We start from the raw sequence: 19,861 nt of genomic DNA, 5'->3' as shown, positions 1-19,861 counted from the left end.
TCTTTAATTGATCATAAAGTAGCAGAAAGTTTTGGAAATGCTTCTTGAAAATAAGCCAAACTGAAAAAGTACTGTTTTTTACTGTATCTTTTTTATTATTACTTTTTTACTGTTTTTCCCATACTTCAGTATGTGGAACAATTATCACTTTTAACTAGTTGCTGATTAGCTTGCATATTAGCTGTTTATTAGAACTTATAAAGTACAAACTGATGCCTTATTCTGCATGACCTTATTCTTCATCCCTTAAAGGTGATACAGAGGATCTTTTCGTCAACTGAGAATCCAAAGACTGTTACTGAGTTTTTGAAATGAGCGCATGCATAAGAACAACCCCCCTCCTTCACAGCTCATTTCGAGGGAACGCCTCCCAAAACTCATGCACGAGTATTGGAACACGAGTGTTTATCACCGGCATTCGCTGTGTCGTGTTAGTGGATTCATTATGTCGGACTCACCGCAGGTAACTCATAATCTGCAGTTGTTACTCCTGTCTCCTGACAAAAACATTGCATGCGGCGCCTGTGGAGTGTGGAAAGTTACTGGAGCGCGCAGCCGCGCTCGTCTCTCGCAAGGAACATCACGGCAGTGATTGACAAGCCAGAAGGCCAATCGTTTACGCGATGATCGGCTGATTGGCTGATGTTTTTAATGCCCTACCTCGTGCACAGATGATGTATATTAATATTATTCCTTTCAGTGCACCTAATAAATAGTCTTTTATCAGTTAGTAAAGACAGTTTCAAGTAATATTGCAAAAATGTATAAAACAAAACATCCTCTGTAGCACCTTTAATCCTACCCAATGCCTGAACTTAACCACTACAACAACTACCTTAATAACTATTAGTAAGCAGTAAATTAGGAGTTTATTGAGGGGAAAAGTCATAGGTAATAGTTAATATGTGTTCCCCAAATTAAAGTGTAAACCATCATCTACCTACGATCTGAGGAGATCAGGTTGGAAAAAATTGGTCTTAGATATCATCTTAGACAGACAGGAAGTTTGTCTGGTGAGAAACCACACACTGACCAGATCTTCTCAGGTAATAAACATGTGACCTATTAACATGACCTTGATGCATCATATAAAGGCATCTTCCTCATCTCTTAGTTTGAAGCGTAGTTGTCGTCCGGCTGTGAGTGAATGACTTTTCTGATCTTCTCCTCTCGTCTGACAAAAAGAGACAAGATTATTCTCGGGTAAGTTTGTTGTTAAAGAACAAGGTCAATATAACACTTTCATCAGTGATTATTTCAAAAACTTCTTGTCAGAACGTATATGAATTTAACTTGTATTAAGAAACTGGTGAACACAGTTTAATTGTACAAATCAATGTGCATATTCCTTTCCATTATATTTTGAATTATAGATACTGTTTCTGGTTGTGTTTCATTATCTGTTCTTCATTAGTTCACTAGATCTGTGGGATTGATTAAATCAAGATGCTGCTGGTCATTGAAGCTCTTCTCTTCTTTGCTGCTCTAAGACAGGTAAGCTTGTGTTCTGGTATGAATATTACAGACATTAATACTGAAGATGTGATCATTTTTGATTCATGTTGCTGCAGGATCACAGAGCTGCTGTTGAAGAAACAACATATCCATTGGATATGGCATCGGACTCTGTTGATGACCTGTATTACGGCTGTGGAGAGAAAATGGCAGATCTGGTGGAGAAAGAATATCTGAAGAAGGAAAAAGAAAACTCAAAGATTTTTAGAGAGGCTTGGATAAAAGCTGAAAATAATATCAGTAGATGGAATATTTTGAGCAAACTAAAAAGAATACATAAAATTGCCATACTTGTGTACACTGGTAAAAACGTATATAGTGAATTCAATTCTGACACTCGTACTGGCAAACAAAATTACAAAGGAAAGACATACAAATGGTATTCACTTCACTTTCTGTTAACAGAAGCGATACAGATTCTGAAGAAAAAACAAAATAGATGCTTTGATACTTTTCGTGGTACAAAATCTGGCTTTAATGGTAATGTTTTTGAAGATGTTCGTTTTGGCTCATTTGCATCAACCTCTCTTGATCGTGAAAGAGCGAAACGTTTTGGACATGTATCTTGTTTTGAAATCCACACTTGTGAAGGTGCTGAGGTGGCAAAATATTCTGAGTATACTTATGAGGAAGAGGTGCTGATTCCTCCTCATGAGAAGTTTAAGGTCACTGCTGTCAAGACAAGAACGGATGAGCCAGATCTCTGGTGTAAGACTGTGTACATATTGAAAAGCTCTGGAATAAGAAGTGACCTGAACTGTGCTCTATTCAATAAACCAACTAAGACCATAGCTATTCCCTGAACAAAGTGCTTTGATTTTACATGATGTGCATCAGTTCAGGACCAAAAATATGACAGACATCTCTGGTGTTCACTTTGAGATATCTGGAAAAATAAGTGATCTGAACTGTACAATAGCATCAAATAGTTGCTTTCTTTAATGTTGTGCTAATTTTAACATTATTTTCTTATGCGTTTAGTTAACCTGTAGTTACTGCTTGTTACTTTCTGTTATTGAGCCTTTATTGTCTTGTTTTACTGAAGCGCAGCATTTGTCTGATGTTATAATGTAAACTTCTTCTGTCAACCAAATAAATTTCTCAAGCATCTTTTATCTTCTTATAAACTTTGATAAACAAAACATTTTATGATTGTATAGCGATTTTTCATCATAAATAGATGTTGCACTAGTTAATGTGACAAGTCTGTGAAGCGCACATGATCCGTCTTGTTAGAGGAGTTTCAAGATGGAGAAGTTCATTTTAGCTAATTAAGAAAACAAAAAAGAAATGTAATGAGGTTAATGGGGGATATATCAGTAATTGGGAGGGTAATATTGTCAAAGGCGGAATGTATATCTAGATATGTATATGCATCTTTATAATTAGATAAGGTGATTAAGGATACTTTATGACTTTATATGGAGAGAAAAGCCACATTATTTAAAAAAGGAAGTAATTTGTAACACCAAGAGCAAGCTGGATTTGAGGTCTTAGATTATAGTACACTTAATGACACTTTCCAAATTAAATGGGTGATAGATTTTATGAAGAAACATATTTCCTAAGTATATATTGAATTCTCTTGGAGGCATATACTTTTTGTTGAAATGTAATATAATATAGCTTTCGAGGGCAACCCTAACCCCATAGGCGTAATTTGCGGGTGGGACGGGTGGGACATGTCCCCACCACTTTTTGAAATGGTCGATTTTGTCCCCACCACTTTTTGAAACCTCTCGCGGCATCTCGCGGATATCTAATACAAAAGAAACACCTCTAGTTTATTATCAATTTGTGTTAATAATAGGCGATCTGGCGCTGGGATGTGTTGTTTTTGAAATCATGTTGAGTGCTCGTTGTCGCTGTTATCAGAGGCGCAACAGTGTTCTCTTGGCGCTCGTGCACACTGAGCCGTGTTCACACGGACGAGCGCTTCAATCTATCGCTTAACTGTTGCAGAGACTCTCTATTCGTTACTTTGAATCACAAAACAAAATACAAATAAACGTGTCCCTGCTCTTGATATACAAACACTGACGAACATCTTTGGTTTTAATGAGAGAAAAAAAAATCATACATGGTTGGATTCGAACCCAGAATCTCTTGCATGCTAAACGAAAATATTGCCTCCAGTCCATCAGGACAATTTACTTTTAATAGCGGATCCACGTATTTATTAGCTAATATACATACTCTCAAGACATAGTATTATAGCAGATGTAAGGAAGAAACTATCATATTAAGTTTAATCATATTATTATTGTAATAATACAATTACAATACCCCCCCCCCCCCCCTACACATTTTTAAAACAAAGTTACGCCACTGCCTAACCCTAACCCAGTCTTCAAGACTGCTTGTGTTGCAGCAGGTTGCATCTAAAGTAAACTCTGCAGGACACCAGGAAGTTTACATTCCCATTTCCATAAACCATTTCCTGGTACTGACAGAGCTGCTGTCATCTTATCAAGATATATTTACAAAAATAAATGTAGCCCAGTGGTAAACTCGGGTATTATAGTGCAGCGTTTCTCAAACTGGGGTACGTGAGGTGACAAAAGGGGGTACGCGAACAAAATGCGGAGTTGTTAATTTAACTCTACCATACCTTAAAATAATATTAAAACCGAGCATGTATTTCTAACTGGCAAAATGCCGTAAATCCATTACATTTAATCAAATTACCTCATGTTTTGCAGTCTAAAATGACTGCATCCACACAAGCAGCATGCATATGATAGATTGCGTGCAGATTCGCGCTAAATTACTGCCGTTCTCGACAATGCACCTTTGTAAAAGTGGGGATTTAGCACTTGCATGAAGAACAAATATAGATACAGATAGTGGATTTATATCAATTTGAGACTCAAACTTTCTTCGATACAAAAACATACCTTGTGTGAGTTCTTGTATTTAATGTTGATAACGAGGGAGAACGCAATTGTACCCAAATATCCACATTACTGCAAACGTGCATTATTATACAACAGGTCAAAAAACAAAACGTACATTTTAAACACAGTACTGTCAGTATTTACTCTATTTTGCAACGAAAAAACATTTCTAAGGAAAACCAGAGCAGAACTACAACACACGAATGCGGCTTTGAACGAATCGTGAGAGTCAATGATTCAATGATTCATTCACAGCCACTTGCTCCGTTACTGAATGAATGACTCGATGACTCATAAAAACAGTGACTTGCTGCCACCTACTGGCGGTTTTAGTTTAATATTTAAAAGTATCACTTCGTTTTACCATCATTGCATATTTCTCTATTAAACATTTTTTTATTTAAAAAATTATTTATTTTATAAAGTTATTCATAAACGTTAAACTATGCACTGGAAAATCATTTTAGGGGGCAAATATTGTCCCTTAATGGAAAAGGTGTGACTGCAGTCGAAGTGGAAGAGAGGGGGTACGCAGAGGGATGGGAATCCCTTCAGGGGGTACTCCAAGCTAAAAAGTTTGAGAACCACTGTTTTGCGAGACCAAAACAGGCCTGCAAAGTTGTTTTTTTTTTTTTTTTCTTTGTTCAAATCGGTACCGTGAAACTGTAAACTGGAACATGTGAGCATGTATGTGTGACTGGGCCCAACACTGCATTAGCTAACACTTGTTACAGGACACTTGACACGTTTTTGTAAAGTTCTCTGTGCATTCTCAATATTTAGGAAAGATATAAGGGAGGAAGATTTTTACACCTCTTATTTTGGTATAAAACGTGTGATTTAAAGGGATTAAGATTATTATTTAATTGTTTGGGATATCTTTTGGTTATTTATTTTTGTACATTTTGTCATAATTAGGGACTTTTATATTGTGTTTTAGGGAAAGTTTTATATTTCATTTGCCAAATCTTTTTGACTCATTAAAAGGGTTTTACCCATTTATTTTCTAAACTAAAAACCATCTCTGGGTCTCATTATTGTTAAATATTCCTGTCAAAAGGTTTTACAATTGAGTAGAAACTCATTAGGTGCACCTTCGTGGTATCCACCTGAACTACAGCGAACCCAAGCACCCTCATTCTCACGTATGTAACCTACAGAGTGGTTGTATGGGTGCTACATAAATAAATACATAAATAAAGTATTGCAAAAGAAAAATGAAGTGTTGAGAAAAAAGAAGTTCAAATATAAATAATTGCAAAATGAAAATAAAGTAGTGCAAAAATAAAGATATAATTGCAAAAAAAATGACAGCTGTAAAAGAAGCTTAAAGGGCACTTATTATGCGAAATTTTAATTTTTACACATTTTTAATAAATGTGTGTTGTCAGTGTGTGAATAGTGTTCTGTTGTCGGATGTAAGAGTGGACTCTTCATTTTCTCCTAACATCTGAGCCACCGAGGATGCAGTGGATTTGATTTATTTTTGAGAGATAATGCACCCCAAAATATACCTAAATTTGTTTATGTCTGAAGATGTAAGATGGTGTAATTGAGGATGATGCATAAGTCTACCATCAGGAAGGCCAAGATAATCAAGATATGAAGTCAAATTTTTTTTTCCTCATTTAGCTTTGAAAAGTTAAAAATGTAATCCAAAAAATGTAGATCCCAATGGGAGCATATATAAAAATGTATATATATATATATATATATATATATATATATATATATATATATATATATATATTTTTTTTTTTTTTTTAAAGTTCTGGAACTTTCTGGGGTGAGACTTAGGCGCTGAACAAGCTGATTGGTGGAGACAAATTGTTCTGGGTAATTCCAGTATAAAAGTGGCTAAAGGGGTTTTTAAATCTGGTAGAATAATTTGTCCTTTCTCAATGGTTGATGGTCCTACTCATTTATTGGACCATACATTTGATTTGGTTTTAACATATGGAATATCTGAATCTTACAATACTGAAATATGAAATACTGAACCATGATTAAATGAGACTGTACACTATTTTTACTTAAGTATCTTTTTGGCTACTTTGTAGTTGTACTGAGTATCAAAGATTTTGGCAACTTTTACTCTCTACTTGACTACATTTTTGAGGAAGTAAATGTATTTTTTACTCCACTTCATTTGTGATTAATAATACAATTACAAATGACATTTTTCATGGCAGATAACCTTTTTTGCAGCAGTTTGTTTTTGATACAAAGAAGTGGTATCGCCATCTACAGGGCATTGAAGGTACTATATCTTGAGCATTTTGCCTTTACTCCCCCAAAACTTCGTCTACAAGGCTACTTCACATGAATGTGAGTGCATTAGCAGGTAGTTTCTGATCGCAGGTGTTTGATTTATTAGATGAGGTCATGACTGTAGCTGGTGATGAGGCTCAATCCAGCACATACAGTAGACTTTGACTATTTAATTTTACTTAACATTGTTTTTTTTATCCGCTATATTGACAAGACTGTTTTGAAGGATACTGGTTTACTTATGGCCACTTGAGCTCAACTGAGACTTGAGAGTTTGTAGACGTTTAAAAGGTTGTTGTGTCGATCTTGATTTAGTGCAATATTGAGGTGTTCATAAAATAAACTTGATTTCTCATCTCACAAATCAATTGTTTATTTTCACTGGCATGTCTCTCAGGACTAGTGCATCTCTGAGCCTACATTCAGCATGAGTAAAACACTTCAGTACTGTTAAAATCAGATTCTTTAACACTTTTACACAAGTCGTATTGGAATTAATGATTTGTTACTTGTAGTGGAGTCATTTTCACTGTAAGGTATCTGTACTTTTACTCAAGTATGGTTTTCAGGTACTCTTTACACCTCTGACTATGAAGCTTTGAGAGAATGCAGTCAAGAATATTAAGTATCAATACTCAGACAGTGTTTCCTAGTGTTTCCTGTCTTGCCTTACACATGCTGAAAATACTGAGGGTCTTTTCACAATATTATGTATGGTAGATGGTGAAAGACTCAAATTCTTGGACTCTGAACTGTGATTTTTGAATTGTTTGACAATTCTGTCATGAAATTTGGCACAAGGTGGTGAGTTGAAAATCTACATTTTTTTTTTTTTTTAGTTGTTGAAGTCTTTTTCTCAAAATGTTTGGTGTTGTTTATTTTTTTAGTAGAGCACAGTTCAGGTCACTTCTTGTTCCAGTGCTTATCAATATGTACACAGTGTCACATCAGAGATCTGGCTGATCTATTCTGTTCTTGACAGCAGTGACATTGAACGTCTCATAAGGAGGAATCAGCACCTCTTCCTCACCAGGATACTTTGAATATTTTGTCACATTAGCACGTTCAAAACAAGACACAGTTCCAAAATCTTTGTATTCTTGTTTCTCAGTACAAACAGGATTAGTGAATTTGCTATATTCTCCATCACTAGTGTACGCATACATAGCAGTTACATGATCCCGGGTCAACCATCATATTAATCATTGACAAAATTCAGTGCCGTATCCAATGGAAATATCTGTCCTCTAACAGCAGCTCTGTGATCCTGCAGCAACACCAATCATAGCGATCACATCATCAGTATTCATGTAATATTCATCCTTGAATGCAAGCTCACCTGTCTTAGAGCAGCTAAAAAGAGAAGAGCTTCAATGATGTTATATTTAAGGAGTTCAGGAGCAATGAGAAAAAAAAATAAAGATCAGAGGATTTATTTGCTCACAGCCAGACAAAAACAGCGATCTTCAAACCTAAGGTTGGGATAGTTAGCATGTTAAATTGGATATAATGTGTGTGTTCTCAGATGTCACGTGCATGTGTGTGATAAGAGTTTTCACTTCATGACATGAGGCGCTACAATCTCTCATTATTTCTGCAAAAAGGTAACTGTAGTGAGGACATGAAGAAAATAAAGTATGAAATTAAAAGTACCTCGGTAGTTCCTTCCTTCCAGAGCAAATTTACAAATATGATGCACCCATATATTAATGATATATTGTAGTTCTTATATTAAATAATATTGTAGTTCTTGAACTCCTTTGATGGCATGATCTAGGGCTCTTTTTAAAGGTAACACTTCATTCCTCAAGCCCCAGAGAGAGACAACGAAGAGTAAAGACTCTGGAAAACTTAATTTTGTTGTGGTGGACAAAAGAACATCTATTAAATAGTATTTCTGAAACTGGAATTAAGAAATGGAATGAAATGATGCCATTTGTTTTTGTGTTTTTAATACTTTCTCAAATGTGTACAAAAACAATGATCAGGAGACCGCAAAAAAAACGACATACTAATGTCAAAATATTGTAAAATATTCAATAACCAATTTCAAATGACCATATTCAAGACAACACTGTGAAATGTTTTTTGAAGATCTTTTGGCCTCAATGATATTCATAAATATCAAGTGTGAAGTGTGAGTGAGATTAATGTTCAGAGAATGCAAATGAAATGATTGTGATTCAAAAGTTTTACAAGGTACAGATAAGGACATTCATTCAGGGTCATTTGTATCCTCTTATCTGACACCTGTAGGTAAAAAGACCTTAACTGGACTGTGCAGTGGAGTGCATTGAGCCTTAGATATACTGTGTAACACATGTTCTGTCTGGCCAGGGTTGCAAAACAATAAAAATATTCAGAGACTTTTCTCTCTTTCATGGTCACTCACAGCAGTTTTGAGACTTGAGAAGTGAAGTGTTGCCTTTTAGAAAATAAGATTATGTCTGTAATCAAAGGGGTTCAGGAAAAATAAGCATTTAAAATTACAGTATACACTCTAAAAAATGCTGGGTTAAAAGCAACCCAAGTTGGGTTGAAAATGGACAAACCCAGCGATTGGGTTGTTTTAACCCAGTGGTTGGGTTAAATGTTTGCCCAACGTGCTGGGTAGTTTTATTTAACTCAACTGTTGTATAAAAATTACTGTATTGCTTGCTTGAAATGAACCCAAAATATGCTGGAAATTAACATTTATTAATATGTTTAATAAATGAGCATTTATTAATAAGATAATGAATAATAAACAATAAACATTTATTAAATTGCTTATTAATAAATGTACACCTTTTGATTATTATTGTTGCCTCTAGCAGTTATGTGTCTGATTTTTAATTTCTCACCTATTTTGGATTCATTTTAAGCTAGACATATAGTCATTTTTAATCAGTAGTTGGGTTAAATAAAACTACCCAGCAGGTTGGGCAAACATTTAACCCAACCACTGGGTTAAAACAACCCAATTGCTGGGTTTGTCCATTTTCAACCCAACTTGGGTTGTTTTTAACCAAACATTTTTTAGAGTGTAGATACAATTTTTTTTGGACAGAAAGATTTTTAATATTTTTAAAAGAAGTCTCTTCTGGCCACCAAGCTTCATTTATTTGATCCAAAATACAGTAAAAACAGTAATATTGTGATTTTTTTGTTGTTGTTGCTCAAGAAACATTTATTATATATATATAATTTCTTTTCAGGATTATTTGATGAATAGAAAGTTCAAAAGAACAGCATTTGTCTAAATTTAAGCTTTTGTAACAAAAGATTCATAAAGCTTCATGAAGCTGTGTAACTAGATTTTGTTGAATACATTTTTTTTTTTTTTTTTTGGCGCACAAAAAGTATTCTTGTGTTGCTTTATATTAAGGTTGAAGCTGTTTTAAATATTTTTTTTAGTACAATTCCAGCGTTTTGAAATCACCCATCAATAGATATTGTTGAATAAAGTGTTTTTTGATTTTTTTGGCGCACAAAAAGTATTTGCGTGACTTTATAATATTAAGGTTGAAGCTGTTTTTAAATATTTTTTTAGTAGCTTTCTGGGCATTGAAAAAGGAAATTAACTTGCTGTCAATAGAGGCCTCACTGAGCCATCAGATTTTATCAAAAATATCTTTACCTGTGGTTACACTCTAAAAAATGCTGGGTTAAAAACAACCCAAGTTGGGTTAAAAATGGACAAACCCAGCGATTGGGTTGTTTTGACCCAGCTGTTGGGTTGAATCTTTAACCCAACCTGCTGGGTAGTTTTATTTAACTCAACTGATGTTTAAAAATCACTTTATTCATCACTTAAAATGAACCCAAAACAGGTTGGAAAATAACATTTATTAATATGTTTAATTAATAATAATTAAATAATAAACATTTATTAAATTGCTTATTAATAAATGTTCATCTTTTGATTATTATTGTTGCCTCTAGTAATTATATGTCTGATTTTTAATTTCCAACATATTTTGCGCTCATTTTAAGCCAGCCATATAGTCATTTTTAAACAATAGTTGAGTTAAATAAAACTACCCAGCACATTGGGCAAACATTTAACCCATCCGCTGGGTCAAAACAACCCAATCACTGGGTTTGTCCATATTTAACCCAACTTGGGTTGTTTTTAACCCAGCATTTTTTAGAGTGTAGTTTTGAGAGGCTGCTTCGGGAAAATGAGTGGGAGCGGAGCGAGGAGTGGACCGGAGCGTTTTTTAAAAGTCTGAGTTTCATGGTTTTCACTCGCTCCGAAAGCACTCCACTACCTCTCCTTCACGAGTACAATTCATGCCAACGGCCTATAATAGCAGGAATTCGTACATTAAACAGATTTAGCTAGCTTGATACAGATGGATCACTCAAATCAGGAAAATATTGAAGGTTATGATGATGGCTATGGGCATGAATGGGAGGTTAGAGTTCTCAAAGAATTTGTTTGTATCTTCCAGATACTGAATATGATTGGGTGAAAGCACATTTTAAACAGGTAGCACTGATCCACACATGCAGTCACTTTCTCACTAATGGATATTATCAAATGTAATCGGTAACGCTTTAGTATAGGGAACACAACTGCTTTTCCCTTAATAAACACCTAATTTACTGCTTATTAATAGTTAGTAAGTTAGTTGTTAAGTTTAGGCATTGGGTAGGATTAAGAATGCAGAATAAGGTCATGCAGAATAAGGCATTAATATGTGCTTAATAAACAGCCAATATTCTAGTAATATGCATGCTAATAAGCACCTAGTTAAAAGACCCTAAAATAAAGTGTTAATCTTACAGTGCTACTTTATCATTTAGAATGAGCAGAAATCTGTAAGCAATGTAGCGACCTGTAGATAAAATAACTGACGGAAGCGTACTGTTATTTTCATCTTTCCAAACGAAATATACATTGCAAAAAGCAGCAATGGTATTTAACTTTTAATGCTGATAACCATGCAATAAGCTTGGCATGTCATAGGATGTTTGCACACCCCAGAGGCAGTCCGGGTTCTAAAGCCAGTACTTCATAGTTCCAAGGAAGGATGGGGGTTGCATCCTATCTTAGATCTGCGGCACTTGAACTGTTCTCTGAGGAGACTCGGGTTCAAGATATTAACTGTCCCGCTAATCAGGTCCGAGGACTGGTTTGTCATGATAGATCTAAAGGATGCATACTTCCAAGTTGCTCTCACTCACTGCAATGCATATCCCATGGACCAAAATTTGGGAGCAGATGTCCTGTTGAGGCAGGGGCTGAAGCCCAGAAAATGGAGATTCTACCCAGATCTGTTGGTGTCACAAGATATGACTCACTGTCTGCTCTGGTTCTCCCTTACCGCGGGGCCGGACGCCATGGTGCCTCAACACTAGAGCTCCTCTCACGAGCAAACTTTATATCATAGTTGAAAGTTCACATTTGGACACAGCTAACTGGATTTCCTTCAACATTGTCTCTCTGATGGTTGTTCCCCATCCACATTTAAAGTCTGCGTGAAGACCAGTCAGCACTAAGTGGTGGACCTCTGGGGGAATATTACCTACTATTACCTAATTTGATTCCTTCATGGCATTATGAGGATGAGGCCTGCAGCACTGGTTAGAGTCCAGGCAGGGGGATCTAGCCGTTACTGAAGAAGAGTTGTCCTTAGCACTCTTCTGACTTTTGGCGTTGGCTTATTGCCTTACAGGCCTTCATCATCCTTCTGTGTCAGTGGACTAAGAGAAGTTACATCTATTTTGTATGTCTGCTCAACAAGAAAGACTGAGCAGTATTTGGAATGCTTGGGCCCACCAAGAGGGCTGCCCAGCTACCAAACTAACAATCAGCAGGTGGATTTTGGAAGCAATTTCTGGTCTCGAGGCGTGCTGTCTGCCCTCGCCTCTGCCAGTAAGCCCATTCCACCCAAAGTATGGCACTAAGACCTTTGTTGTAAGGTTTTATAGACTGGACCTGCTTGGCTATGATGGGGTCTTAAAGGATTAGTTCACTTTCAAATAAAATGTTCCTGATAATTTACTCACCCCCATGTCATCCAAAATGTTTGTGTCTTCCTTTCTTCAGTCGAAAAGAAATGAAGGTTTTTGATGAAAACATCCCAGGATTATTCTCCTTATGTTCAAATAGTATTCCTTACTATAAAAACACTAGTATGTTTACTTGATTTTAACCAAAATGTTGACTTTACAACAAATTTGTAATTGTTGCTGAAATTTTAGAACAGATAGTTCCCATAACTAATGTAATTTGAGTAAAATTACAAAAAAATTTCAAGACATCCCTCCACACAGTGCAGAATCACACAGACTGAGGATTCATGTTTATGTTATGAGTGGATCTACTTCGGTGACATAAAAGTAAAAGCTATTCTTGCTATCTATTAATGGCTTGTTTACTCAGAAAACCCAAGTTAAAATCAATTAGTTTGATGTTGAGTTTCCTAAAAAGTTTTTTTTTTTTTTTTTTTTTAACTTACCATGATGGTGATTCATTATATCATTAATTATTAAATCATTATGGTGATTTTATAATTCTCTCCATTTTGGTGCAGCCATGCATCAGGAAATCATTGTTTGTGGTTTCAAAGGAAGAGAAGCAATAAAAAGATAATTTTTAAGAGATGATCTGATTTCTAACTGAATATTGTTTAGTTAGATGTTTAATTTTTGTATTCAGTAATAATGTTTTAAAATGTTTGTGCTAACACTATGTTATCAACATCTTGTTAAACTTTTAATTAAACTTTTAACACACAGATCTCAACATTCAGCATGCAAACCACAACAATGGTGACAATAAAATTTTATTTAAAGTAAATAAAGTACTCTCTACAGTTCTTCTTTTAGTAGTACTCTCGTGTAAGTGAACTATACTAACAAAGCTTTTGTCAGTACAACATACTATTCTTCATTCACTTTACTTGAAGAAAATGTGGAAACCGATTGCACATAGTTTTTTAAGTCTACGTAGCATAAAATGGCAGATTAAAGCCATGTTGAGAATAATAGTATTTAAGAAGTTTGCAGAACACAATATAACACTGTTAGTTAAATGGAATTTCTTGTGTAATCTTACTATTAAATCTTAAGTAAGATTAGTAAATATTCTAGAGTATGTTAACTAGAATTGACATTAAACTAACTTGATATGTATTACTTAATTTACTTGGGAATAGTTAGATTTCTTTACTTTTAATAGATTATTAACTTAACTTCAGTTTTCCCTTCAAGTTTGCGTTGCAAAAATAAGGCAATTGGTTTCCAAACTTTTTTTAAGTAAACTGAACTTCTTAGAATTTACAGTGTAGTGGACTTCAGTGGCCTCCAAACGGTTGAAGGTCCAAATGTCAGTTTCAGTGCAGCTTCAAAGAGCTTTAAACGATACCAGACGAGGAATAAGGGTCTTATCTAGAGAAACCATCGCTCATTTTCTACAAAAATACAACTGTATATGCTTTATAAACACAAATGATCGCCTTGCACGTGCTTCCGCTTTCCATATTCTTCAAAAAGCTTACATTGTGTGTCCTACGCCTTCCCTATTCTACTAAACGAAACTGGCGCTGCGTTAAATAGATGTAACTTCTGTAATATATTTTGTCAGATCAACACCTTCAAAAATTAAAGCCAAAGGCAGTTCTAAAACGCTCTGGTACTGAACAGTTAAGAGAGGAGGATGCAAATGATCCAGAACGAACCTGTGTGTCCAGAATATCCTTATCAAATTATATTGCTAAGTGAACTTGCAGCCATTTAGTTTTTCTTATCAGTCTGTGGTTTGTGATCATGTAAAAGGTACCACGTTAATGTTATAACTTTGTATTGTTCTTTATCAGTGCAAACAGTAATTTAACAGTAGTTAAATTATTATATACTCTTACGATACAGTATATCTGAGGCTTAATGTGTGCCACTACACTGTCCAGTTCACTTCTCTTTCCTACAGGTGCCAGATAAGAGAAGAGGACACAAATGAACACAAACTTTTGCATTTCCAGTCTTTAACCCCCTTCACACTTCTGATATTTGAGTTAAGAGTTCAAACATGTCAGGGAAAAAACATCCTACATTCTTTTAAAGGTGTAAATGTGGGAATTTAACATTCAGTCCAGATAATGTGAGTCTTAGATGAGGACAGGGCTGTGTGATTGGCTAGATTACTTTTTTCATCTGTCATGGATATAAAAACTTATTTAATATCTTGTCATAGTTTATTATCCTGTGTATGGTTCTTTAGTGGTTGTATTTGTTCAACTTTAAGAAAGTATTGTTTACAAAAAAAACTTCTGAAATTGTATTTTTTATTTTTTAACATGTTCTTCTGACTACAAAATAACATTTTCCATAGGCTTGAGGAGTGACTTATTGCCATTTCAAATAACATTCTAACATCATGCATTTAAAAGGGTTTAAGAAGTGCAAACATTTATATTTTGGATCAACACTATAGTGAATTTGATCTAACTAATCATTAAAATCATAATTATCATGATATTAAGGGTGTTTGGAAGGGCCTGCAGACAATCACTAAATATAAAATAAAGCATCATGCTTTAAACGATGACTCCCTGAGAGGCTTAATGATTTCTATTGTAGATTTGAGTCCAGTGAAGCTCAGTTAAGCTCTCACAGTTTTGCTCAAACGGGGTTGATCAATTACCCCCCTTTTTCAATATCAGAACATGATGTTCGGAGGATGCTCCAGCGTCAAAATATCAGTAAAGCGGCTGGGCCAGATGGTGTCACACCAGCTACGCTCAGGAGCTGTGCAGACCAGCTTACTTTCATATTCACTTATATTTTTAATTGGTCTATTAATACTTCTATAGTACCTGCTTGTTTTAAATTAGCCATGATCATTCCAGTGCCTAAGAACAATAACATCACCTGCCTTAATGATTTCCGACCTGTTGCACTGACGTCTGCTGTCATGAAGGTGTTTGAGTGCCTAGTCTGTAAAAACTTAGCGCACATCACACTAGATCCTCACCAGTTTGCCTACATGGCAAATAGGGGAGTGGATGATGCGGTATACATTTCATTCTCCAACATCTTGAAGCTAAGCACACATATGCCCGTGTCCTGTTCCTTGATTTTAGTTCAGCATTTAACACTATTATTCCTATTAGACTGTATAAATCTCTTTTAGCAATGGGTGTCAATGCAGTACTGTGTCAATGGATTTTGAACTTTTTGTCCTGTAGGAAACAATATGTTAAAATCCATAATCATATGTCATCAACCAGGGTTCTTAACATTGGTGTACCACAAGGGTGTGTCCTGTCTCCTCTTCTGTACTCTTTTTATACCAGCAACTGTATGTCCCTTTCAACATCTGTAAAACTGTTAAAATTTGCAGATGATACCACTGTAATTGGTCTTATCTCTGATGGGAATGAATCCATTTACCGGGGTGAAGTAGAACAGTTGGTCAGGTGGTGCGAGGATAATAATTTAATCCTCAATACATCCAAGACCAAAGAGATGATAGTGGACTTTAGGAAGAGGACAGTTCAGCACCTTCCTCTCTTCATCAATGGCCAGGTTGTTGAGAGGGTCTCCTCCTTCTGCTTCTTGGGTACTACCATACATCAGTCCCTCTCATGGGACCTGAACATTAGTCTCATTGTAGGTAAAGCTCATCAGAGACTTTCTTTCCTCCGTCAATTGAGGAAATTTGGGGTTAGCCAGGAAGGCATGACTCATTTCTATCGAGCCGTTATAGAAAGCGTGCTGACCTTCTCTATCCTGTCCTGGTATGGCAACGCGTCCAGTCATGATAAGCATCAGCTGGAGAAAGTAGTGCGCAGAGCCTCCAAGATCATTGGCTGCAGTCTGCCTACCATAGCCTCACATTATGTCACCAGAATTATTAGAAAGGCGAGAAACATAACCAATGACCCCTGCCACCCATCACATCACCTGTTTACTCTTCTGCCATCAGGGAAGAGGTACAGAAGTATCACTAGTAGAACATCACGTTTCAGAGACAGCACTTATCTCCAAGCTATACGATACTTAAACACGGCTTGATGCTTGAATGTTTGACTTAGGGTATAACTTGTGGACTGTTTCTTGACTGTGTGGCTTGCACTAAGTACTTTATGGTCTGGCCACAAACCAGCTGATACACTTAATATGTGATGTGTTGTTCTGTCTGTGTATGTGTGTTCATGTCGCTGCATTGTTGTTAATTATGTGAGCATACCAAGACAAATTCCTATCAACTGTATTGTTGAAATGGCTAATAAATTTGACCTTGACCTTGAACCACTAATCATTAGTGAATTTGATATATATATATATATAAATTAACACGACTGTCCAATCAGCCGTTAAACTGTGCTCGTGGTGCACACTCAAGAATAATTGCATAATTACTTTGTTTTGCGCTTTATTTAAGCTATAATAAACTACGAGCATGCACCGTCGTTGTTCTGTTGTAAGTTAAGTCATGAAATTACCAAACATGCAATTAAAGCTGTCTCAAAACTGTGCATGCATGTATTTGTTGACATGGTTTTAAAGCTATTGTTATCCAATTTGTTGGCCTTAAAATGTCTTAAAAATGCACATATGTACTTGCCTGGAAAATCCAGCCTCACCACTGTACCAGCGGATGAGTCTGGTCGGCCATTGAATCAATTCGATTTCTAGGGCGGAGCAAATCCGAGCTAACAGGAAGCGGAGTAAACCAATCAGAGAAGGGCGGATATGACGTTAGCAAAGCGACAAGAGCGTCAACAGCGAAAAGTAAATAATTAATGTGTTTTTGGTCATTTAAAACTGAATTCACGGCTGAATAGAACAAACTCTCGGGTCTCCCGTGTGCAATCTTTGTTGATATTGAAGGGACTTTCGTCTGTTTTGTGTCACTGAAATAAACAAATCTGATTGCACGGTATGGTTTGGAGTTGACTCGAATCGCGACGGAGGGCGGACTGAGCAGACTGATATATCTTGTAGAAGATATATCAGTCTGGCCTTGCCAGGCAACATATGTACACCAAGGAAATCTAAATTTTCTCAGGGGGCATGCCCCCGTACCCCCCTAGTAAACTACATTTTCTGACCTCGGTAATTATGAAACCCTGCATACGGCCCAGCTTATATTCTATATAATAAAATCTGAGGTAAACGTGCATTTCTACAAATGTGCACACTTTTGGACTAAAAGTTTGTATGTGTATGCACTGTGATCAAAATATAAATGGGACTAAATGTAAAGGTTTGTGTCTCATTATTCTATTAATAACTACTGATTAATTTTGCATTTCTATCAGAAATTTAAAATTATTAGTGTCATTATAGATAGTGTTGCAAATATCTAAGCTATCTAATACTTCAAATCTCAAGGTTAAGTCAGAAGATTTTTTGTAAAAATGTTTCTGTAACAGCTGCCAAAAATAGTATATAGCTCCACAGTGGTTTTTAACAAATTTTCAAAAAAAAAAAAAAAAACTTTTCAAAACTGCTCATCTTTTTGAGAGCAGGATTTTTTTGCCAAATAATTTTGTCAGATAAATACCTTAACCAAGTTTACTCTACCACTACTGTACCTGTTTAAGCAATAAGAACAATGACAGACTGTACTGCCTAAATTCATGCAATTATTTCTTATCACACATGTGATGTCACAGATCATAACCAATATAAAAAAACCATCCCCCCAAAGATCACAGTTGTTGTGTGGCTGTGAAGGACTGCCTAATGATCTTCGTCTCCTGAGCTCCTGAAGAAAATATTGAATAGAAATTGTAAAACCTATCAGAAGACGATATTTGCAAGTAATTTGGAGGATATAGAAAAATGTCTATTTTGTCACTTTCATCTTTTAACATCACAGGTTTAAATATGTATTCCACAGGATATTGCATTAGAGCAGAAAATACCAGTTCTACAAATGTAAAATTGCATTATGCTAGAACTTGTAGTGAACAGTTCTGTTAGTCGTATTCTAGTCACAGATTTTGTACTGTATTTGTGAGCCGCTGTTGTGTTTCTGGCTGTCTTTCAGCATCTGTTCTTCATTAGACCTACTGGCATCTGAGGGATTGACTAAATCAAGATGCTGCTGATCATTGAAACTCTGCTCATTTTAGCTGCTCTAGGACAGGTAAGCTTGTGTTCTGGTATGAATATTACAGACATTAATACTGATCATGTGATTATTATGATTCGTGTGGCTGCAGGATCACAGAGCTGCTGCTGAAGACACAGAATATACATTGGATATGGCACCGGACTCTGTTGATGACCGGTATTATGGCTGTGAAAAGAAAATGGCAGATCTGGTGGATAAAAAATATCTGGCCATGGAAAAAAATAACTCACCTAATTTTAAAGCTGCTTGGATAGTAGCTGACAAAGAAACCAGTAAACTTAAATTTTTCAGCAAATTATCAAGACAACAAAAAATTGCCATAAAGGTGTGCGCTGATGATAATGTACGTAGTGAATTCAGTCGTGACACTCGTAATGGCAAACAAAGCTTCAAAGACAATACATACAAATGGTATTCGCTTCACTTTCTGTTAACAGAAGCGATACAGATTCTGAAGAAAAAAGAAAATAAATGCTTTGATACTTTTCGTGGTACAAATGATAAATTTACTTACGAGAGTGGAGAGGTTGGTTTTGGGTCATTCGCTTCAACCTCTCTTGATCGTGAAAGAGCGAAACGTTTTGGACGTATATCTTGTTTTGAAATCCACACCTGTGAAGGTGCTGATGTGTCAGAATATTCTACGTATCCTGATGAGAAAGAGGTGCTGATTCCTCCTTATGAGAAGTTTAATGTCGCTGTCAAGAAAAAAACAGATGACCCAAATCTCTGGTGTGAGACTGTGTACATACTGAAAAGCTCTGGAATAAGAAATGACATGAACTGTGCTCTATTCAATGCACATTAAATTTACGTGATATACTCATGTGCATCAGTTCAGGACAATATAAAACATCTCTGGTGTGACACTGTGTCCAGCTCTGGGAAAATAAGTGATCTGAACTGTACAATAGCATCAAACAGTTGCTTTCTTTAATGTTGTGCTAATTTTAACTTTATTTTCTAATGTGTTTAGTTAACCTGTAGTTACTGCATGCTACTTTCTGTTATTGAGCCTTTATTGTCTTGTTTTATTGAAGCGCAGCATTTGTCTGATTGTACGACTAAAGGTACACTGTGTAAACTTCAGAGAACTATGATG

At 35.8% G+C, this 19,861-nt stretch overlaps 2 protein-coding genes across 2 annotated transcripts; both read left to right on the top strand.

Moving 5' to 3' along the window:
- Nucleotides 1-1,446: 1,446 nt before the first annotated feature.
- Nucleotides 1,447-2,318, top strand: LOC137021288 (NAD(P)(+)--arginine ADP-ribosyltransferase 2-like). The gene is made up of 2 exons (XM_067387564.1): nt 1,447-1,494; nt 1,572-2,318. Exons 1-2 carry the CDS (start codon nt 1,447-1,449, stop codon nt 2,316-2,318), a joined length of 795 nt encoding a protein of 264 aa, XP_067243665.1.
- Nucleotides 2,319-18,669: 16,351 nt separating this feature from the next.
- On the top strand, nt 18,670-19,567 carry LOC137021287 (NAD(P)(+)--arginine ADP-ribosyltransferase 2-like). The gene is made up of 2 exons (XM_067387563.1): nt 18,670-18,771; nt 18,848-19,567. Exons 1-2 carry the CDS (start codon nt 18,724-18,726, stop codon nt 19,565-19,567), a joined length of 768 nt encoding a protein of 255 aa, XP_067243664.1. The 5' UTR covers nt 18,670-18,723.
- Nucleotides 19,568-19,861: the final 294 nt, after the last annotated feature.

This window comes from Chanodichthys erythropterus, chromosome 6 (genome assembly GCF_024489055.1).
Source record: "Chanodichthys erythropterus isolate Z2021 chromosome 6, ASM2448905v1, whole genome shotgun sequence".
Lineage (NCBI taxonomy): Eukaryota > Metazoa > Chordata > Actinopteri > Cypriniformes > Xenocyprididae > Chanodichthys > Chanodichthys erythropterus.
This window is presented reverse-complemented; position numbering and strand designations above follow the sequence as displayed.